General features: G+C 41.8%; 1 protein-coding gene across 1 annotated transcript in view; it reads left to right on the top strand.

Moving 5' to 3' along the window:
* The window catches only part of TAFA2 (TAFA chemokine like family member 2), a 133,354-nt gene that overhangs the window by 68,466 nt on the left and 40,190 nt on the right, over window positions 1-24,698 (top strand). The window contains exon 2 of the mRNA XM_035128541.2: window positions 22,132-22,238. Within this exon, the coding sequence (XP_034984432.1) occupies window positions 22,133-22,238 (106 nt within the window). The 5' untranslated portion in view covers window position 22,132. The remainder of the gene's footprint in view (window positions 1-22,131; window positions 22,239-24,698) is intronic.

Here is a 24,698-nt window from a genome sequence, read left to right as displayed (position 1 = left end):
GAAAAAAACATCTCTCTACTCACTTTCTCGACACCATAATTTTGTGGGAATGTTAGGGATGTGGATTAGGATATATTATTAGATAGATCCTATCCAAGCTTGTGTTATCAAGCTTCCAATATCAGCAGAGTGACATTCCCCTTTTGTGCACAGCAAAACGTGAGCGTTTAGGTTTGTTAAAATCTCTACAACAATATTATACTTCCTGGCAAACCCCCTTTTTCCCTCCTAAAAGAAATACACGACACAATAGTCTTAAAATAAGATAGTTTACTCACATGACATCCTGAGTTAACAGCATAATCTCAGAAAGGCAGGCTTGCTTAGAAAAGTTACATTTATATACATGTGGAGACTACTTAGTAAAGTAAGGCTCCATTTGGTCTCTCTCTTGGCAGGAAGCCGAGAGAGACTCTAATGCTAAGATGTTGTTTCTCTGAAGTGTGTGCTCCAAGAGAGGGAAATGGCTACTGGCCAGTGAATTTATCTGCTACCTTTCCCATCTCATTTGCATGTGTGGAGGAACAGGAAAACTGACCTGTTCCTCCATGTGGTCCTCCATGTGGACACTCTGGGAACTGTTGTGACTTGTCTGCCCCAGTATTCCATCCCATAATTTTTAGGCACCTCTGCCATGCCCTCCCTTACTTTCCTGTTTTCTGAACTAACTAGTGCACCTGGAGTGGGCGAGTAAAGCCATGCCTGACTGCTCCACAAAGTCACATCAAATTCCCTGCTTCTCCCCGCTGCCTGTCCATGTATTGGGAGAAGGTCTGAAGAGGGAATCCTCCTCTACACTGTGATTTAGAAACCTGATTGCACAGAAGTGGCTAATATTTTTCAGACCAATGATCTGCCTTTTCAGGGCCCCGTGCCATCAATGGGTGTAGCTGAAGTGCTTGCAGCCAAACAGGCCATACAGCATTCTTTTTTGTGAGCACACATATTTCAGACAAGCCTCCTTGCTCTTCTGCTGATCAGCAGAGAACTGGGAGTGAGAGCTTTCGTCTGCCTAGCAGCATTTCATTCTGTGGAACAGTGGCTATAGTATCTTAGTATACAGCGACGCGGGTCGCACTGTGAGTTAAAGCACAGAGCCTAGGGCTTGCCGATCAGAAGGTCGGCGGTTCAAATCCCTGCAACGGGGTGAGCTCCCGTTGTCCGGTCTCAGCTCTTGCCAACCTAGCAGTTCAAAAGCACGTCAAAGTGCAAGTAGATAAATAGGTACCACTACAGCGGGAAGGTAAACGGCGTTTCCGTGTGCTGCTCTGGTTTGCCAGAAGCGGCTTTGTCCTGCTGGCCACATGACCTGGAAGCTGTACGCTAGCTCCCTCGGCCAATAACATGAGATGAGCGCCGCAACCCCAGAGTTGGTCATGACTGGAGCTAATGGTCAGGGGTCCCTTTACAGAGACAGAGACAAACCAGCGGTTTCTCACCTGCCATGAGATTCCTTTGTAAATAAAAAATAAAAAAATGATTCTGTAAAGTAATCCTGGGCATGCTTTTTTGGCCTCAACTTGGCAGGTGAGATGGTTGTCGTCGAACCTGTAATTCACATATGAGTGTTTTGACGGCTGCGTAGATCTGCATCCCTTTAATATTTGGGAATTTTAAAATGTTAGCCATGTTCCGTCTCCAAGAGTGGGACCCAGGTGGCGCTGTGAGTTAAATCACAGAGTCTAGGGCTTGCTGATCAGAAGGTTGGCGGTTCGAATCCCTGCAACGGGGTGAGCTCCTGTTGCTCGGTCCCAGCTCCTGCCCACCTAGTAGTTCGAAAGCACATCAAAGTGCAAGTAGATAAATAGGGACCGCTCCGGCAGGAAGGTAAACGGCGTTTCCGTGCGCTGCTCTGGTTTGCCAGAAGCAGCTTTGTCATGCTGGCCACATGACCCGGAAGCTGTCTGCGGACAAACGCCGGCTCCCTCGGCCTATAGAGCGAGATGAGCGCCGCAACCCCAGAGTCGGACACGACTGGACCTGATGGTCAGGGGCCCCTTTACCTTTACTTTAGCCATGTTCCGTCTCCAAGAGTGGCTATGCCACAAACTTGCATTAATCAGCACCTTTGACAGGCTTCAGCGTAGTGATTTACATTTGCATGAGTGTATGCATCCTGAAAAATTAATTGGTTGCATGGATGTTGCAGTCTGTTTTGAGCATATTTTTTTAAGCATGCAGCTGTCTCTTTGATAGCATCTTGGTACTGTAAGTGCTAGTAAAAATAACGGGCAATAACTGATGCCATTACCAGGCAGTTAATTTGTAAAAGGCTGTGAATTAACAGTTTTTGCTATTTATGTGGCACACTAATTTTTTTCCCCTGCAAAAGGAAATCTGCACTGATGAATAATTTAAATCTCAGTTTCCCTGCAAGTCTATAATCACGAGCCCTACAGAGGCTAGAGTACATTCTGCTGTGAGTATTGTGCAAAAGATTAGTAGCCCCTTGGTGGCAAGGCTGCAGTAGCAATGTGAATTGCACTTTTAATTTGTCTTCCCATCTGACAGGGCATCTAATTATACTTTATAAAATCTGTTCTAAATTATACTTTTTAAGTCCTTAGTTGAAGGATATTTACATAAAAAGGTAAAGATTAAATAAATTGTTTTAAGTCATATCAGCAAATCATTTAAATGAGATTGCCTTTTCTTCTGTGTCTGCAACTGAACGCTCATTCTATTTCCACCATGTTCAGTTCCAGTCAGTCAAACCCAGCAGCTAAAACACGTTCAGGCTCCTTTTGTTTTTGTTTTAACAATGCACTTAGATAGGCTTTACGTTGTACAAGAGAGATATGCAAACTCTCTAACTTGTTGATTATATCAGGGCTGAAAGGCATTTTATCCAGACAATCTCCTGCAAAACCCAAACATTTTTGTTTCCAGAATAGCATAAATTGACTTTTAATTAACAAGATTTATGTTATAAAAAAGAGCAAAAAACACATTTTGAGGGAAATAATAATAACAATAATAGCTTTCTCTTCCTCTGGAAGTATGTCTTCCCTGCTATATTTTGGGAAATTATTATAGAATGTAATAGCGTTAATGGTGCATCATTATCATTCCATAAAATAATACACAGTACTCAATTTTCTCTCTCTCTCTCTCTCTATTATTGTGTACATGGCTTGGAAAGAATGCATAAAATTTATTACAGAAAAGTAGATTGAGTCTTGCGGACAGGATGATCTTGCTGAATGAAACTGCACTGTCAAAAAATGACAGAAGCAAGTAGCCGCCTTCCTTGTTGTTGAGAAAATGAAATTGTATTATTATAGTAGCACAAACGGAGACTACTGCCTTAGGATGCATTTGTGAGTCGAAAGATTTTTTTGCCTAATTAAACGCAAGATAGAAATAATTGCCAGCAGGCTGCTATGTAGCCTGTGAACTGTGGCTTGTTCAACTGTGGCTGGGGGTTGTTGGTTGGCCTCTGCTCCCCTCATAGGGAGAGATATACTTCTTAGAGTTCCCTAGGGAGAGGGAGGAACTGTAAGCCCACTCTGAGGGGTGCAGCTCGGGGTGGGGTGGGGGTGTCATTGCAACTCCCGGCACCCTTGGTGGACTGGATTGCCCAGGATTTGGGGGGGGGGGAGACCATGAATGTTTGAAATGGTAAAATATTGTGTGAGTGAGGCCCTTTCACAAGTGTGTATCATTCTAGACCCTCCAAGTATCTCTTATTTCCCAGGGACAGTCTCAGATTTACAGAAGCCACCCCAGTTCCTGATCTGATCCTGCAATATCCCGCTTTTCCTTAGGACGTCCCTATTTTCATCAGAGAAATGCTGGAGGGTATGGAGTTATGTGACCCCCGAGCCAAGGAGATAAGTGACATCTGAAGGCAGCCCTGTATAGGGAAGGTTTTTTTTTTTTTTAAAAAATATGTTTTTATATATACTGGAAGCTGCCCAGAATGACTGGGGCAACCCAGTAAGATGGGCAGGGTGCAAATAATAATAATAATAATAATAATAATAATAATAATAATAATAATATCCTGCCAACCTAGGAGTTTGAAAGCATGCCAGAAAGTGCAAGTAGATAAATAGGTACTGCTCCAGTGGGAAGGTAAACTGTGTTTCCGTGCGCTGCTCTGGTTTCGGTGTTCCGTTGCGCCAGAAGCGGCTTAGTCATACTGGCCACATGACCTGGAAAAACTGTCTGCGGACAAACGTCAGCTCCCTCGGCTTGTAAAGTGAGATGAGCGCCGCAACCCCAGAGTCCTCTGCGACTGGACTTAACTGCCAGGGGTCCTTTACCTTTACCTTATTAGTATTAGTATTGTGTTGAAGTAGAACTGTCCCTCATATAAATATGGAATACTCCCCCACCCTGTGCTAGCTCCAAAATCCTGAGGGGGAGTGGGGTGGCGGCAGTGGTGGCTTAGGCAGGGCACCTTCGAGGGTCTGAGACATGCAGGTGAGAGATGCAAACTGAAAATTATTGTGCCTGATCTGATCAAAGTGGAAATGCTGGTAGCACTTTTAGAGGAGTGGGCCCTCTGCTTGTCTTGGGTTTGTAGCAAATGGGCAACCTTGCTACCCTGTGGCACTATCCTTGCATTCTTTGTGTCAACCAGGGACAAAATGGTCCATAGCACTTGTAAAGCTTAGATACTTAGTTTGGATTGAAGATTTATGTGTGCGTGTATCTCCCCCCCCCCCCTGTGCATTGGCTGGCAGGTGTCTTGCACTGGGAATCAAGTGAAACTCCACAACTGTTGCACTGAAGATTTTTTAAAAACAACAACAACAACAACAACAACAACAACAACAACAACAACAACAACATGCTCAATGAACTGTTGATGCGGAGTGCATCATGCAGAAGATGCGTCTGATTAGTTTCAGATGAATGCATGATAACTGTCATGTTGGGAAAAACTGTTCATGTGAGTTGACTCCTCATAGCCATGGTCATGGCTCTTAGGCCTTGAGAATTGCTTCTGACACGCAGGGCGGATAGTCAAATGCTCAGTACTAGGAATGGAGGAGTAATCTGGGGAGTTGGAATTCCAGAGTGGACTCACCTGATCCTCACCTCCCTGTGTGGATGGATTAGATATAGATCGGCTTTGAAATCTTCAATCGTGACAGCTTCTGAGATGAGATGGTTCAAAGGCAGACTTTCCTTCCTTCCTAGATCCCAGCCATTCCATGCAAAAAAATAATAAAAAAGCATGCAAGGTGTAAAAGAGGATGAACTCCCAGAACTTGAAGCCACATCGCAAGCAGTACCCACTCAGACACAAAACCAGGTAGGAAACAGTGACCAGCCCCTAGCCCTCACACCCAGTCATATATGCCAGAATCACAGGGGCTGCAGTGGAATCCTAACCTTGTGCAGCAGTTCGGTTATTCAGTTTATATACACAGCCCAGGACAGCAATCCTATCATATATGCAGGAGGTTACAGATTCATAACAGCACACTACAAAAGATCAGAAGGGGCTCCTACAAACAGGAAGGCGCTCCTGCATGCAGTTAGGAAGTGCATGGACTAATGGTCTGGCTTCTGTATGGGCCAATTAGCCCTTTAGGTCCATGCTTCCCTCTCTATCTTGTTGTCTCCATCCCCTCTCCCAAATGCTGGATGCACAGTAGTTGTTTGTGTGAGAGAAGATTGACTGCTGCTAGCCTTCCAGGTGCACCAACAGTCTTCCCCTGGCATAACTGGAGAGTTGTGCTGGGGCACTGTGCATATCTGAAGTGTTGTATTGTGTGTTGTGCCAACGTAGTGAACTTTCATATCCTATGGCCTCTCAACTAGCATAGATTGGACCCTTAACTTTATAACAGGCAGGTGACTAAGTTTCTTAGTTCTTAGATAACACTGATATTTTGAATTATTACTATTATATAATTGAACTTCCTGTTGGTGGTTATATCAGATAAACATGCAGTTGTTTTAAACACTAAGAACATTTATAGGGATGGCATATTGGAAGTACTGCTTAAAAAAACAACATCAAAAACCCCTATACTTGGATTTTCTCGGCACACTTTCTTGAGCAACTATTTGTGGGTGATAGCTTTCAAACTGTGCCTCCCCACCCCTGCAATGGCATTAAAAATTAAACACAGCTCTCTTGGTGTATAAAATTTTGCTCAGCCTTGATTGATCTCTTAAATCTGCATGCTTGCTTTGAGCATTGCTGGTCCATTTTTTATTCATCAAAGTGTAACAAAATTTGTAAAAATAGGAGAAATTTCCATACAATTTAGCAGGCTTCCTTTGAAAAGGTAATGGCTATTTGACAGTGGTTAGAGGTGATCTTTCGCAGCTTAACATGTTTTGGATAAAAGAGACCTGTTACTCTAAGAACTAGACAGCTATACAGGGGTACCCTCTGGTTACAGACACTTCAGGTTACAGACTCCACTAACCCAGAAATAGTACCTCGGATTAAGAACTTTGCTTCAGGATGAGAACAGAAATTGTGCGGCAGCGGGAGGCCCCATTAGCTAAAGTGGTACCTCAGGTTAAGAACAGTTTCAGGTTAAGAACGTACCTCCAGAACGAATTAAGTTCTTATCCCAAGGTACCACTGTATAACTATATAACCACTCTGTGAAATGTTTCACACGGAAGCAAACCTTGGTTTGTCACTCACTCAGTGTATATTTAACAAGGAGCCTCTCTCTGCTGCCCTGACCACATGATGTGCAGCATGGAAACTTGCATTGATGAGGAGACCTATGCAATATATGTGTTAGAAACAAATGTTTGTCTTGTTCATAAATTTATAATTGAAAATTCCTATTTCAAAGTTCTTCAAGGGATGTATATAAAAATATAAAGGATGAAGTGGCTTTATCAAAGTTCCTTATGCATAAAGTATACTATCAGGGTTCAGCTCTGCTCAGACCTTGAAGAGGAGGTCTCCTCAGATGAGGAGCAAGAGAAGCAGGTAAAGGGACGTCTGACCATTAGGTCGTGACCGACTCTAGGGTTGCGGTGCTCATCTCACATTATTGGCCGAGGGAGCCGGCGAACAGCTTCCAGGTCATGTGGCCAGCATGACAAAGCCGCTTCTGGCGAACCAGAGCAGCGCACGGAAACGCCGTTTACCTTCCCGTTTGGAGCGGTACCTATTTATCTACTTGTACTTTGACGTGCTTTCAAACTGCTAGGTTGGCAGGAGCTGGGACCGAGTAACGGGAGCTCACCCCATCGCAAGGATTTGAACCGCCGACCTTCTGATCAGCAAGCCCTAGGCTCTGTGGTTTAACCCACAGCGCCACCTGCGTCCCTATAAGCCAGCAAATGTCCAAACAGCCAAGGAGCCTGAGAACCTGGACATTCATGCCCCAGAACTGGAAGGCCCCTCACCAGCAGCCGGGTTCCATTATTTTCCCATTGGACCACAGGAACAGAAGAGCTGGTGATCCAGGAAGGCACTTAAGATCTGGTGCCAAAGTGCCTGGCTAGCTGCATTTGAGATACTCCCAAGGGGTGGGAAGTACATGGAAACCCATGCTTGAATCAGTCCCTGACCTGGGGGAAATGGACAGATGCAATTCTACGAAAAACCTTCTCACAAAAGAACTACATCCTGCATTCAGTTGCAAAAAAATAAATAAAGTTTATTTTTGCAGCTGAACATGGGATGGAGTTATTTGATGAACGCTTAAACTTCCAGCCATATGAGCAGCAAGTTCTAAATGCGGGGTGGGGGTAGATAACATACCACTAGTCACTTTGAATGGCAACACAGCTTTTAATGGGTAAGAGAAGGTATTAGATCCTTTTCTCATATTCTGTAATTGCTACCTTTGTATAAGAATTCTCAGGTGCAAAGTACTGTGGAGGTTGAGTTAATGACTTATGCTACCAAGGTATTGGTTGTTCAGAACAAAGTTTGATAATTCAAATAAGAAACTGTATAAAATCTTCCTGACTACCATTATTTCAATTCTTCCTAAGTCTGGTTCAGCTTTTGTTTATTAATATAGCAATCAATCCCCTTCATGGATCAATGCCTTGTCGTGGCAAAGGGGCTTGAATAACTCAGAGAAGCTATGAGCTATGCCATGCAGGGCCACCCAAGATGGACAGGTCATAGTGGAGAGTTTTGACTAAACGTGATCCACCTGGAGAAGGAACTGGCAAGCCACTCCAGTATCCCTGCCAAGAAAACTCCATGGACAAAGACAACAGGCATATAAAAGTTATGACGCTGGAAGATGAGCCCCTCAGGTCGGAAGGCGTCCAACATGCTACTGAGGAAGAGCGGAGGACAAGTACAAGTAGATTCAGAGCTGATGAAGCGGCTGGGCCAAAGCCGAAAGGACGCTCAGTTGCGGATATGCCTGGAAGCGAAAGGAAAGTCCAATGCTGTAAAGAAAAATATTGCATAGGAACCTGGAATGTAAGAACCATGAGTGGAGGTAAGCTGGATGTGGTCAAAAATGAGATGACAAGAATAAATATCGACATCCTGGGCATCAGTGAACTAAAATGGAAGGGAATGGGCGAATTCAGTTCGGATGACTATCATATCTACTACTGTGGGCAAGAATCCTGTAGCAGAAATGGAGTGGCCCTCATAGTCAACAAAAGAGTGGCAAAAGCTGTAATGGGATGCAATCTCAAAAATGACAGAATGATCTCGATACGAATCCAAGGCAGACCTTTTAACATCACAGTAATCCAAGTTTATGCACCAACTACCGGTGCTGAAGAAAGTGAAATTGACCAATTCTATGAAGACCTACAACACCTTCTAGAAATGACACCAAAGAAGGATGTTCTTCTCATTACAGGGGACTGGAATGCTAAAGTAGGGAATCAAGAGATAAAAGGAACAACTGGCAAGTTTGGCCTTGGAGTTCAAAATGAAGCAGGGCAAAGGCTAATAGAGTTCTGTCAAGAGAACAAGCTGGTCATCACAAACACTCTATTCCAACAACACAAGAGACGACTCTACACATGGATATCACCAAATGGACAGCATCGAAATCAGATTGATTATATTCTCTGCAGCCAAAGATGGAGAAGCTCTATACAGTCAGCAAAAACAAGACCTGGAGCTGACTGTAACTCAGATCATCAGCTTCTTATAGCAAAATTCCAGCTTAAACTGAAGAAAGTAGGAAAAACCACTGGGCCAGTAAGATACAATCTGAATCAAATCCCTTATGAATACACAGTGGAAGTGAGGAACAGGTTTAAGGATTTAGATTTGGTGGACAGAGTGCCTGAAGAACTATGGATGGAGGCTCGTAACATTATACAGGAGGCAGCAATGAAAACCATCCCAAGGAAAAGGAAATGCAAGAAAGCAAAATGGCTGTCCAACGAGGCCTTACAAATAGCGGAGGAGAGGAGGCAAGCAAAATGCAAGGGAGATAGGGAAAGATACAGGAAACTGAATGCAGATTTCCAAAAAACAGCAAGGAGAGACAAGAGGGTCTTCTTAAATGAGCAATGTAAAGAAATAGAGGAAAACAATAGAATGGGGAAAACCAGAGATCTGTTCAAGAAAATTGGAGATATGAAAGGAACATTTCGTACAAAGATTACCATAATCAAGGACAAAAGTGGTAAGGACCTAACAGAAGCAGAAGACATCAAGAAGAGGTGGCAAGAATACACAGAGGAATTATACCAGAAAGATATGGAGGTCTCGTACACCTCAGGTAGTGTGGTTGCTGACCTTGAGCCAGACATCTTGGAGAGTGAAGTCAAATGGGCCTTAGAAAGCATTGCTAATAACAAGGCCAGTGGAAGTGATGATATTCCAGCTGAACTGTTTAAAATTTTAAAAGATGATGCTGTTAAGGTGCTACACCCAATATGCCAGCAAGTTTGGAAAACTCAGCAATGGCCAGAGGATTGGAGAAGATCAGTCTACATCCCAATTCCAAAGAAGGGCAGTGCCAAAGAATGCTGCAACTACCGCACAATTGCGCTCATTTCACACGCTAGCAAGGTTATGCTTAAAATTCTACAAGGCAGGCTTAGGCAGTATGTGGACCGAGAACTCCCAGAAGTGCAAGCTGGATTTCGAAAGGGCAGAGGAACCAGAGACCAAATAGCAAACATGCGCTGGATTATGGAGAAAGCTAGAGAGTTCCAGAAAAACGTCTACTTCTGCTTCATTGACTATGCAAAAGCCTTTGACTGTGTCGACCACAGCAAACTATGGCAAGTTCTTAAAGAAATGGGAGTGCCTGATCACCTCATCTGTCTCCTGAGAAATCTCTATGTGGGACAAGAAGCTACAGTTAGAACTGGATATGGAACAACTGATTGGTTCAAAATTGGGAAAGGAGTACGACAAGGTTGTATATTGTCTCCCTGCTTATTTAACTTATATGCAGAATTCATCATGCGAAAGGCTGGACTAGATGAATCCCAAGCCGGAATTAAGATTGCTGGAAGAAATATCAACAACCTCAGATATGCAGATGACACAACCTTGATGGCAGAAAGCGAGGAGGAATTAAAGAACCTTTTAATGAGGGTGAAAGAGGAGAGCGCAAAATATGGTCTGAAGCTCAACATCAAAAAAACCAAGATCATGGCCACTGGTCCCATCACCTCCTGGCAAATAGAAGGGGGAAAAATGGAGGCAGTGAGAGATTTTACTTTCTTGGGCTCCTTGATCACTGCAGATGGTGACAGCAGTCACGAAATTAAAAGACGCCTGCTTCTTGGGAGAAAAGCAATGACAAACCTAGACAGCATCTTAAAAAGCAGAGACATCACCTTGCCGACAAAGGTCCGTATAGTTAAAGCTATGGTTTTCCCAGTAGTGATGTATGGAAGTGAGAGTTGGACCATAAAGAAGGCTGATCGCCGAAGAATTGATGCTTTTGAATTATGGTGCTGGAGGAGACTCTTGAGAGTCCCATGGACTGCAAGAAGATCAAACCTATCCATTCTTAAGGAAATCAGCCCTGAGTGCTCCCTGGAAGGACAGATCGTGAAGCTGAGGCTCCAATACTTTGGCCACCTCATGAGAAGAGAAGAAGCCTTGGAAAAGACCCTGATGTTGGGAAAGATTGAGGGCACTAGGAGAAGGGGACGACAGAGGACAAGATGGTTGGACAGTGTTCTCGAAGCTACGAACATGAGTTTGACCAAACTGCGGGAGGCAGTGCAAGACAGGAGTGCCTGGCGTGCTCTGGTCCATGGGGTCACGAAGAGTCGGACACGACTAAACGACTAAACAACAACAATAGCAATCAATATTATAGCCCATGGCAAGCATTAATATAGTTGCATGAAAATCTGGCATATATCAGAATTTGCTAGGTTCCAAGATCAATAGAATTCATAGTTTTACACCACATACAATACCAGTGCTAACAACTCATGAAACTGTAGCTTTTTTTGAGCAATTGCTTCATGAAAAAAAATCACATTTATTTTTTACCTTCTGTTAATGTAGCATTGGGCGTGAAATAGCACATATTACCTGAAACAATATGGCATTTGAATCATTTGTAGTATAGTTACAATGGACCTTAGAGTTGGCGCTGAACTCTGGAATTACCTAGTCCAACCACTGGATTTAAGAGTGGATCATTCCCCCCCCCTCGCCAAGACCTATTTCAAAATCAATATGAAATGCCCCACCTATGTAATGGCCCACAAAAGAGACCCAAGTTCCCTGTACATACACAGGCATGCTTTATGTGACACAGTTAATTGAATTATGGATTACTGGGAATATGCTGACTCCCAGAGCTGAGAACAAACTGTGGCTAAGCTCATGTACAAAGAGGAGTGAGAATAACCATGATATCCTGTGAAGTCATGCTTAAGAGTATACCAATTTAATGAATTGATATAAATTAAATTGATTTCCATGGGTCTACTCCTGAGTATGACCTAACTGGCTATCACTGAGTTAATTTGTGGACATGCAGGTATCTAATCTAGTTTTTTCAGATTGATTGCAAACAGGTTGAATCAGTGACAAAATGTTTGCACATGAAGTGTTTCTGTTCAGGCTTCCAGTGATCCAGCCAACCATGTCCTTTTCCAGGATGTTCCATTTCCTCCAATTTTCTGTTTTGCCCCATCAGGCAGTTAGCATTTTGTGGCCACTGAGCATGTGTGTTTGTTAAAGAAATGTATACAGTAGTTCCACAATCCTTTGATTTTCTAAATAACACCTTTCCTTACAAACAAAAAACTCCAAGACAATGCTATATCGCTTGCAAAACCACCTTACCCTTCCAGTGCATTCATATAAAACATTACTGTAAGTCTAAAAATGGAATTGCCATTGAAACCGAGGCTGTGATAAGTGAAAATATCAGTGGCGGGTCTGCACAAATTTTAATCCAAGAACTAGTATTCTTTCTCCCTTTTTAAAATATATAATTTTTATTAAATTTTCTGTTTCACAATTTAGAATACTCATTTGAACATCCTTAAAATATCGATGACTTCCCTTCTTCTCTTTCCATGGTTCATTTTGCATATCATAAACCCCTGCATATTTTACAAAAACTAAACCATTCAGTATCCCATTATTATATCCATCAAAACTTATTTACACTGTTGAATTTATCTTAATGCTGCCAACGTTTTCAAGTGTAAACATTTTCCCCCATATATTCAATAAACGTTTTCCAATCTCTAAACATGTGTCTTTCTTGTTATCTTATTCTATATGTTAAGTCTGCAAGCTGTGCATATTCTGTCAGCTTAAGTTGCCATTCTTCTTTAGTTGGGACGAGCGAGGTCCCGACTACTACTTAAGTTCTTTTCCCCTCGGTGTGATTACTTACTTAACAGTCACCCACATATCTCTGAAGAAAGGTGCATGGAATTACGTCTCTGAAGCATATATTTCCTAAAATTAGAAAGCAAATAATGTAGATGAAACAGGTCCAGTACAGTGAGATGGGAGAAATGTTTGCACCAATGTAGCTGAGATTCTTTGGTGGCCCATTGATTTATTTATTACCGCTTCAGTGTGATTTTTACAGCTACTGGTAACTTGACATGAAAATGGACCACTTTAAAAAGTATTATATCTCTTCTATGCAATCATCTGGCAAACATAACATCCTTCTTCCCCCACTTGGCAACCAATATTGCAAGATTTTGCCAAATAACTTCAGCTATACTATCTTGTTCACCAACACATCCTGCAATGGGATATACGCCATCACATTCTACAGTGGCCTCCTGTGTTCACATAAGACAGGGACAAAGTCTCCTGTGTTTCTGCAAGAGAATGAATAGAACAAAACTGACCTAAGAATGGCAGCATTCAGAAGCAGTGGGAGAACATTTCAGTCCTCCAGGACGCTACTGGCTACAAAGTTGTCGCGCTTCGATAAAAAGACATTATAGGGAGACTTCAGTGTGAAGCTGCAATTCACAATTCATTAGCGAATTCTTTTGAATACAGACTCAGTGGGTGTATGGTTCCTACTAGCGAGAATAGTTGCGTGTTCAGACCCAGACACCTCCCCCCTAAATAAATTCACACTTGACTCAAATTTTGGTTTCAGTTTTTTGGCAGAATTTAGGGCACAACTTTATTGATTACAGAAAGTGAGTGGTTGCATAGGCTCTGGTTCGACTAGCTCCCTGCTCTGCAGCATAGGTCACCCAAGGGTTAACACCTGGGAAGGCGGAAAGTCGGGGACGGACTATGTCCGCCACCCAAATGTCCCCCTGAACTCAGGCACGGGCACAACCCCCTCTCAGGGGTTGACAAAACCATTAGAGTCCCTGGATTCCTTTAACGGAATACCCTTCACATAGGGATGGCGAGACCATTCTCCTATCCCTATCACATGAACCAGAGCCTATCCACAACCTTACAAGTTGTGACGATTTGCTAAGCAGCAGGCGAAACCCAAATGGCAACAGCCAATCAGCCAAGTGAGGAAAATTCCTGCCATGCCCCTGTCCCAATGACATACAACACATGACAGCATAACAAGGTCAAGCACAAAAGCCCTAAAATTAGGGAGAGGTGGGCAGGTGTTTTGAATGCACGCGCCGAAAGAGGAAGCTCTGGGTCACATGCATGGGCATATATAGGTCCCTCGATCTGTTTGGACTATGTCCCATTGGCCAGATTGAACCCAGCAACAAGGGACCTACCAATCGGGTGTTGTGGCTGACCATTCGAACCCACCCACAATACAGGGGATTGGGTTTCAGGTCTCACCGCAACATGTGCCCTCTTTAAGGGAGGACCTGATTTGTCCCTTTTTATGTGATAAATTAGCATGGCGAGAAAGGTGGGAGTAAGAAAAATAAGAGAGAGATTCAATAGCAATAGAGGAAAATAATACGTATAAGCAAGCAAACAGATCTGAATGTATGATTCCAGTTAATTCACTTGAGTACATATTCACAGGACATAGCCTACTGACTTCCTCAGTGAGTTGCAGATAAAAACTGCACAGTTCAACACAAAGTTGGAAATGTTCTGTGTTCAATTCTCATTTTCTACACATTCAGTGATCCTGTGAAAGTGTTATACAGTTTGGAGAACAGCTCGGTGAATACATACTGTACTGTTAATTTGATTGGGCTCTAGCCTACAAATGTTTATGCCACAAGTCTCCTAAGTCTGATATGGCTGTCTCTCTGGAGTTAATAATATTATGTTTTTCCTGCTTCCCCCTGCTTGTTACATTGAAATCTTAGTATTGCTATTTGGAAACTGTGTGTTGTTTCATTCTCATCTATTGCTTATCTGCATAAATATCTTGGCAATTATAACTTTAAGGTGCTTTGTTGCAAAGCATATTAACTAATTAGAATTCTCATTGAAATACGCTATGATGCCTTGTATATATGTAAAATGGATATTGCTCTGTATTTTTAAGACAGCTGTAAAGCATTCAGTTGAGCTCACACGCTGCTAAAATTACAATTCTTACAGAAAATAAAATAGTTGGCGTAGAGCCCAGACTTTGCCAATTAATTGTATTAAATGAAAAACTGAAAAATAATTCTTCCTAATCCTCATACAACAGGTACTTGACACAGTCCACATTGTTTGAAACTTAGCGCTATAGAGTCTCCAGTAGCCTTGTGCCTAGTGTCAGAAATCTTAAATTATATGAAACTCACACAATTCAGTTAAAGTAACTTGCAAATTATATTTTTGTTGCACAGAGCGTGAGTGTAAAGAGAAACACAAAGCTTATTTCAAACGGTTGCTCTTTCAATTCAAACATTAGACTGTAAAGATTGGGGAACTCTCCAGAAAAAAACATTCTGATGTCTTAAAGAAGCACAACTTATTATCAATTTACAGTGTATCCAAGGAGCTCCAAGACAACATAATTTGGGCAATATGTTTGCCCTAGGGTTCCTGAACCATATGCCAATTATCCTGTTTTTACTCTATTCCTATAAATTGTGCAGTTTTGTTGTAGCAGTTTATGTTTCTTTTGTATGGTTGTTGAAGTGTTTTCAAGCACTCTGAGTTTTCAATTATAATTATGGTTTTATATGTAGGGGGGAAGGATACATGTACAGTCGTACCTTGGCTCCCGAATGCCTTGAAAGTCAAACGTTTCGGTTCCCGAACGATTGAAAACCAGAAGTGAGTGTTCTGGTTTTCGAACGTTCTTTTGGAAGCCAAGCATCCAATGGGGCTTCCGCAGCTTCTGATTGGCTGCAGGAGCTTCCTGCAGTTTAACTGGCATAACCTCAGACCGCAGGTTCTTATTTTGCAGAGCCCCATGCCTCTAAAATCAACAACCGGATTGCCAGATGCAGACACAAGTGGGGCAGGGGACTCCTGAACCTTTCAGATTTGGAGGAGGGAAATTCCACCAGATAAGCTTTCTTCACTGTTGTAGAAAATTGCTTCTGATATGCTTCAGTTTAACTGGAATTCATGCATATGCATAACAAGTTAAAAAGAACTGTGTTGAATAAGGCATGTGGGGGGCTCCAGTTGTTGCCGAACTACAACTTGCATTAGTCTCGGCAAGCATGGTCAATGACCAGGGATGATGGGAGTTGCAATTCAGCAACATCTGGATGACCATTTGTTCCCCACACCTGGGATAGAATGAAGAGAGTTGTACTTCGGTTATTTCTCAAGTAGATTTGCACATTTCCAGAACACAATCTCATTTGTCCAGGCAATGATATAAGAATCATAGTAACCTGTCATCATTTTGTTATTGCTAGAAACAAAGGAAAACACTTTATAGGGCCAGCCCCTTGTTATCTATCTATTCTATATCTTCTATGTGCCATATTGATGAAGCATTTATGATCAAGCGTGAGGGAAGCTCATGCAAATTCAGTGAGTTAGTTCGTGTTGCAGTTTTCCCAACCTGTTTCCCTCCAGATGTTTTAGACTACAACTCCAGGCTGTGTTGAACTGAAGAGCAGGGCACCTCTCCAACAGCAGGAGTGGATATGCCTCAAAACTCCACAGTTACTTCCCAAAGCCCTATTACTTTCACTACATTTTGTTATGTTTACACTTAACACTAAACCGTGGTTTGATGCTATTTGCATGAACAGGAAGGAGCCACCGTGGCCAGCATGAAGACATCTACAGAATTTAGTTCCTTTCCCCGCAAAACCTAGCTAGTCATTATGTATGAATCAGAGATCTTGGTTTGAAACAAACACTGCTTATTTAAATTGTCTGCTTTGTAACACATGGTTTTAGTAGGCTTCTTTAGAAATTGACCAGAGTATGTTTTAAGTGAGGATAGCATTAAACTAAACTCTGTACAAAAGTTCTCACGGTTGTACGGACACAGAGGGGAGAGAAGAGTGTAATAGCTCATGCACGTAGCTCCAAATCATGGTTTGGTGTGTGAAAACCAGGCCACTATAGCCACAGTTAAATGTAACTAATTCAATGAGTTATTTCTTGTTGCAGTTTTTTTTATGGGGAACAAGATATCTCTTGTTTCTTTTCCTTACTTTGTTTTCTCTATTGCTTTGTTAGTAGCCTGTCTGAAAATTAACGAAGGTGAAAATTGCAATCAATTGTGTTGCAAAGGAGCTGATGTTAATCAGGGAGCATTGTTGATGAATAATGGCACTGCTTTAGAAAGGACACTATTCATTAGAACCACAGTATTTCTAAAAGGTGTGTCAAGAAAACTTGCTTTGTCAGAAAAGAAAGAAATATTTTCCAAGGCATTTAGTTTAAAACATATGGGTTTGTACAAAAATACGGTTTAATAAATCCAAGCCATTATACATAATAGTATGTGCATACAGTACTATTTTCATTGAGTACATATTGTAGAATAATTAAAGTGTTTTGACATGTAAAATATTTTCCCAAGTTCTGCATATTTTGCTTATGTACAGGTGATATACATATTTTAATCTTACAAGTCCTTTTTGTGTTGTTATGTATGCCTGTTTTAGCAAAGGCCACCCTTTCACAGCTGTGATGAGTTTACACAGTTAGGATCTAGGTGTCTTGGTAGACCACAAACTTGACATGAGTCAGCAGTGTGATGCAGCAGCTAAAAAAGCCAATGCAATTCTGGGCTGCATCAATAGGAGTATAGCATCTAGATCAAGGGAAGTAATAGTACCACTGTATTCTGCTCTGGTCAGACCTCACCTGGAGTACTGTGTCCAGTTCTGGGCACCACAGTTCAAGAAGGATATTGACAAGCTGGAACGTGTCCAGAAGAGGGCAACCAAAATGGTCAAAGGCCTGGAAACGATGCCTTATGAGGAACGGCTTAGGGAGCTGGGTATGTTTAGCCTGGAGAAGAGAAGGTTAAGGGGTGATATGATAGCCATGTTCAAATATATGAAAGGATGTCATATGGAGGAGGGAGAAAGATTGTTTTCTGCTGCTCCAGAGAAGCGGACATGGAGCAATGGATTCAAACTTCAAGAAAGAAGATTCCACCTAAACATTAGGAAGAACTTCCTGACAGTAAGAGCTGTTCGGCAGTGGAATTTGCTACCAAGGAGTGTGGTGGAGTCTCCTTCTTTGGGGGTCTTTAAGCAGAGGCTTGACAACCATATGTCAAGAATGCTTTGATGGTGTTTCCTGCTTGGCAGGGGGTTGGACTGGATGGCCCTTGTGGTCTCTTCCAACTCTATGATTCTATGATTCTAGGATGCATTTATACAATAAGTGGTGCTTCTCTGCCATTCTTCTATGGTTGAGCTTTCCCACAAAGGTCTCACTGTGCGTTTAGATTATCTATTTAAATATGTTCAGCTTATGCTCGAGAACCAGGGGCATTTTACACAATATTTTTTAAAGCCCTTGAGTATCTTCTGTGGGTACAATTGTGTTGTGTGTGTGAAATCGAAAGCCAGTTTAGCATTTAAAATTTGCGTTCAGGCTAAAAGTGACTTTGCACTGCAAACGGTTTGGTTTAAGACCTATTGCTGCTCACCTGTGGGATATAATGCTGAAAAAGAAGCAAAGTGAAGCCTACTCTTCATCTCTTCCACCATTTTTCAGCTGTACCTTTCCAAAGGCACACCATGAGCTTTCCTGAGCAGCCTTTAGAGCAACCCATTCTCTGCAGAGACTGGATAGTTTAAATCAGTTTCCTGTACTCAGCGAGTCCTTATGATTTCTACATTTAGACCACAAATGGAGAACTTGCGGCCTTCCAGGATATATAGGCTAACTCTAGGATATTGTAGAGCCAGAAAATATTCAGAAAAGGGCTAAATAATCAAGGAGATCCAGCAATGAGGAAAGGCTGCAGATTTGGGGACTTTTTAGTTTGGAGGAAAGGTGAACAAGAGGTGAAAGTTATGGAAGTTTATAAAGGGCTCATCCACATTTACCTTTTGCCCTGCACTTTCTAGGCACAGCCCGGTGCTTTAAAGCACTGTGTCCAAGCATTTTATTTTTATTTTATTGCTCTGGTGCTTCCCTTGTGAAAACCTCCTCTTTAACAGTGAATTGGAACAAATGGCAATTTGGGTTTTCACCAGATTGCCAATTCAGCAGTAAAGAGCAGTGATTTTGCGGGAAATGTGCTGCCCCCCTCCCAAAAAAAAGCAGCACTTGGACACAGTGTGTAGAAACACAGCACAAAAGGAAGTCTGGGTGAGCCGAAAATTATGCATGACATGAATAAAGTAGATAAAGACCATTTTTGTCTCCCTCTCCCTCTCTCATACGTCTAGAACTTGTGGACATTCAGTAAACCTGAATGCTGGAGGAATCAGGACAGATAAAAGGAAGTACTTCTTCACACAGTGCATAGTGAAACTATGGAACTCACTGCCACAGGAAGCAGTGATGGCCACCAACTTGGATGGCTTAATTGAACAAATTCATGGAGGAGAGGGCGCTCCACCATTGGAGGCAGAATGCTTCTGAACACCAGTTGCTGCAAACTGCAGGAAGGACAATACTGTTGTGCTCAGTTCCTGTGCTTCTCGTAAGGGACATCTGGTTGGCCACTGTGAGAACAGGACTAGACGGGGCACTGGATTGCATTATGTTCTCCATAAAAACATCATCTTCTTGGTGGACATTGAGAAATGGCTGGTATTGTGCCTCGTTTTGCAGCAAAAATATGTGAGCTGCTGGGGTTTTGTTTCCACACACACACACCCCCCCCCCGTTTGAGCCTACTGCCTTTGCTGATAATTTGAGATGACGTTATAGCTGTGATTCAGTAGCATATTATCACTGCTGTTTAGTGGCAGAAAGCTTTCTGTCTTTGCACCTATAATTTAACATTCCCTAGATTTGTCAGCCTATATACAGCAGAGTAAGATGTTGATAGCAGTCAGACTTTCAACTGATACTTTCAATCCTTTTTGCGCTGGATGTTATTAGCAACTCGTGTGAAAGACTGGTTGTGTAGAATGAAAACTTAGACTAGGAAGGGTGGAATCAAAGTTCATCAGGTACAACAGGCAGAGTCCCTTCGTTGCATAATCCTTATTTACGCGAATCTAATGGGCCATCGAATCTAATGTGCACCTCAGTTTTCAAAACCTTGAAACCGATAAAGTATTTGCTGGTGCATGTAAATGTGCCATCGTATCTAATGCTTACCCTAATTTGGCAAAAAAAGAGTGTGCATTTCATTCGAGTAAATACGGTACTCAGGTGAAGCTATCAAGTGGTAAACTTTGCTGCCTGAAAGCGGCACTCTCAGTTGACTGTGTGAATTAAACACATGATTGCTTAGGCTTCATTTTGGCTAGCAGTGAGAGGACTGCTACTCTAATCGGTTGAGTGGATCTTATGGATCTCTCTCACAGAGATTCCCACCCAACTGATCATTGCGGCTTCTCCCCCCCACCCCCACCCTCTCAGCTGTTAGTTTCCAATGCACAAAGCAAGGGAGGAAAGGATACTGTGATTCATTTTTACACCTTCATTGTTTTTCTGTAACATTTGTACCAGACCTCATCTTTACGCTTGTTAGAAATACTATTACCGGTAATAATGGTTAGAAATACTATTACTGGTAATAATTAGTAATAATTAGGCAGTTCTTGGAAAAGTCATCAGGTCGACATGGTAAGAACATTTTCTCAGTTTGCAGCCCTGCCCCTCTGCATGTCTATTCAGAATCCAGAGCCACTGAGCTTATTAAGTAGCATGTGTATTTAGGATTACAGAATAGACTAAAAGTAGGATGGCAGCGTTTGGGTTTTTCTGCTTATTGCTGTAGCACACAACTATGGATTTTAGGAAGCATCCTGGGAAGACAGGTGGGGTTTGTTTGCATAATTAATACAGGAACATCCATGTGGCTCAAAGCCCACCATGCTTTTTCTCTGAGAGGCGATGGTCATGTGGACTGGCAGGGGCAGACATCCCCTGCCTGTTTCTCTATGCTCTATATAGCAACGGAATCGACCCTGTGTAACTAGCTACCTAGGTGTGCTGTTTCAAGTAGCGTGAGGGGTTCTCTTCTCGCAAAGTACCGGTATATCATAGACTGTATCACTGACGGTCCGTGATATATTTTGTGGGCACCTTTTGTGCCGACTTCTAAATGCCTGCTGAAAACTTTTCTTTTCTGCCAGTCCTTCCACAATGGTTTAATGATACTTGTTTTTAAACTTTTATGCTTTGCTTGCATTTCTTTTACGTTTTTATCGCTGTAAACTGGTTTGAAATATTTTTTATGCTGTAGCAGTATATAAGCACTTCTTTTTATAAATAAATAATAAATAGGATACATTTTAGATAATGTTATGTATATAAAGTTGCGTGGAGTGTTTTTTTAAAAGGTGGTACCGTAGGATTCTCGTTGCCTGTGATGAATATGTTTTATTTCATCACTTCTTTGCCTTCTTTGGGTGTAGGAGAAGATGCTGTGATAAGGAATTAAGAGGCAGTGATAAGCTTTCCCCCTCCTAGGGAGGCTTTCCATTGATATTGTGTTGGCATAGTTGTGAAGCTCTCAATGCCTTATTTGAGCTGTACCTTGATTAGCATCAAGGTGAAAGACTCTCCCCTTGCTCTTTAGAAATTATCACTACTATGGTATGCAGCCTAACACATAAAGGTAAAGGGACCCCTGACCATTAGGTCCAGTCGTGACCGACTCTGGGGTTGCGCGCTCATCTCGCATTATTGGCCGAGGGAGCCGGCGTATAGCTTCCAGGTCATGTGGCCAGCATGACAAAGCCGCTTCTGGCAAACCAGAGCAGCACATGGAAACGCCGTTTACCTTCCCGCTGTAGCAGTTCCTATTTATCTACTTGCATTTTGACGTGCTTTCGAACTGCTAGGTTGGCAGGAGCTGGGACCAAGCAACGGGAGCTCACCCCGTCACAGGGATTCGAACCGCCGACCTTCTGATCAGCAAGCCCTAGGCTCAGTGGTTTAACCACAGCGCCACCTGGGTATGCAGCCTAACACATGTAGAGCCATTATTGTGGTATTTACCTATTGTGCTAAAAGACTAGCTTAAGCAAATGACATGTATTTGATCTGACTAACTTCCTGCCGTCCATGCTGGGTGATTGATATAGAAATGCCTGCCAGGTGTCTTAAACTGAAATCTTAGGCTCATTTAACTGGGACGAAGTCCGACTGAATTTCAATGGTGTTTATTTCTCAGTGGGTGTAAATGGGACAACGCTGTACAAAATGTATTTAACTACTACTATAAAATTGGGGGAAACATGAATTATACTTACTGAACATTTTTCATTTTGTGTATTTTATTTTTTTCCTCCTAGGATGAATAAAAGATACTTACAGAAAGCCACAAAAGGAAAACTGCTAATAATAATATTTGTTGTAACACTGTGGGGCAGAATAGCATCTGGGGCAAACCATCACAAAGGTAAGAAATTGCACTGTTTGGTACTGATGTGGCACCCATCTGCAAACTCCTTGCTTCAAGGTGATAACAGTTTAATGGTATTATTATTATTATTATTATTTAAATCATGTGATTTTTCTTTGTTCATTGGCCCTGTGGGTTGTTTTTTTGTCAATGTGTTGACAAATCAGGGTTAAGTAATGTTTTCTTTAAGTAGTGTTGCCTTAGTTTCCTACTGCTGTGTCCTGAAATAATTTTATGTTAATCCTTTTAAATAACTTTCTTTTTTTAATCACCATAATTTTGTTTTTCTCATCTGAAGATGGTAAACTTGAAAAATTGAGCAAGCTTATAATAAAGCTGTTTCTCCCATAAAAAAGGTTCATCAAAGAGTACATAGAAATACTGTAAATGAGTTCATGAAATGAGCCTCGTAAAAAACAGTTTTGAGTAACACGTGGGCTGCTGTAGCAGTCCAATTATCCATGCCAATGAACTCTGAAGAGACATTGTGTGCGTGCTGAATAGTCGTGTCTCTATTCTCAATGAGACCTCAGAGTGTTCTTCTCTGGTGTCTACAGAAATAGGGCTTCTCCCTTATTGCAGTGTACTCTTTCAGTTGTCACTATAGAATTATGCTTACAGTTCTGACAGCTTTTAGCAGCTTGAAAGTAATACCCTTTTTTATTTTTACTTTTATGACTAGGAACTCTTCTCCGGGGAACAATATCCGTTGATTTATGGATTAATAGGAAACAGCTCTCTTGTTATATCTAATCAAAAACACCTTGAGATGCTAGTAATAGTTTTTGCTCTACAATACAGTCCTAAAGTTTATTTCTCATTTTTGAGGCGTCTGTGTACATTCTCAGTATTCAAGCTTTGAAAATTTGGCTGTGTAAATCACAGTGGTTTAATTAAAGTTATGGAGAATGAAAGGGGAAGGGAAGATTTGGAATTAGTAAGGATTTAGCATCAGTAAGGACCAAAATAAGAAAGAAAGAAAAACCCATAATCAGATCTCACATTCCCCCCGCCCCCTCCTTTAAAAGTAACTGCTGAAGTGTGGGGATAAATGTGGATAAAGGTTGCAGTGTTGGGAAACATTTTATGTTTTCTTCCACCCACCCCACATCAGTTTTCCTTATCTAATTAGCAGCTCTTGGAGCTGCTGTTAGACCTTTTGTAGAAGATATACCATATTTTTCCGTGCATAAAACTAGGTTATTTTCTTGAAAAATTAATCTTAAAAATTGGGGTCGTCTTATACATGGATACAATTTACCCCCATTTTCTCAATTTGGATTCCAAAAAATGAGGGGGAGTCTTATACATGGGGGCGTCTTATACACAGAAAAATACGGTATATGGCTCCCATATTGTGTCACTGCCTGCTTCCCAGCTCAGCAGATTAGAGGTGAAACCACATCAACCAATGTGAGAGAAGGATTTGCCTGCTTGCATGCATACATACTGTATGCATGCCCTTGGCTGGTGCACTCTTATACTCTGAACTTGACTTGTTGCACACATTTCAAAAGGGTTGGCCACCATTGTAGGAAGACCCGTAAAGGAATAGGTACATCTTCAATTTATTTGAAAAGTTGCAGTTGTGATTGAAAGTCAGAAGCCGACCCACGCAGAGCTCAGTATGCATTATGTCTGCATGCCATAATGTGACTGGCTCAGCACATAGCAGCATGACTGAAAGTCAGCAATCCATAGGTGCCACAGAACCAAACAGGCTGCAAGAAAAACAAGACTATGGAGAAATTATCCCTACAATTCTGCATTAAGACTTTTAACACAGCCAAAACTATGGGTAAAATAACCTCTGGTTTCCAGAGGCTTCAAAAACTTTCCATGGCAATGGTCAGCAACAGGCACCCTGTTGTCAGTCATGTGGGCCACTTCTTATGTTAATTTTTGCTATGTGGTTAAGGAGAACAAAACAAAAAAAGTGTTATTTTACTTACAAGGCATCCTCATGTTGTGATAAATACTATTATAATAGCATTGCTTCATATGCTGCTTTTCTGAACAAACCATGTTGGACTATACTGTTTCGTTAATAATGCTTGAGAACTTCACAACCGTGTTAAGCTTTACAATTTCTTAAAAGTATAAAATATATATTCTTTGTTACAGCTCTAACCATGTAATACAGTATAGGGACTTACAAACTGGAGTTACAGCTGGTTTTTTGGGCAGGGGGATTGGCCATATTGTTGACTTGATAGCAGTTAATGTACATAGCTGCTATATAGCATCACAGCATCCAGCTGTCTTAACAATGTTTTTTATCAACAAGGATATTTAAAGAAAATGCTCGTTTATGCTTACTAGGTGTCCTTTTCTCATTTATGCACTACAGGGGCTGGAATTGGGGTTTATAGTACTGCTGCTGTCTCTGGCTGCAGACCCTGCCTCTCAGCACACTGAGCAAAAAAAAGAAAAGAAAAAGGTTAGGGTAAACTGTGC

The sequence above is a fragment of the Zootoca vivipara genome, chromosome 10 (genome assembly GCF_963506605.1).
Source record: "Zootoca vivipara chromosome 10, rZooViv1.1, whole genome shotgun sequence".
Taxonomy (NCBI): domain Eukaryota; kingdom Metazoa; phylum Chordata; class Lepidosauria; order Squamata; family Lacertidae; genus Zootoca; species Zootoca vivipara.
This window is presented reverse-complemented; position numbering and strand designations above follow the sequence as displayed.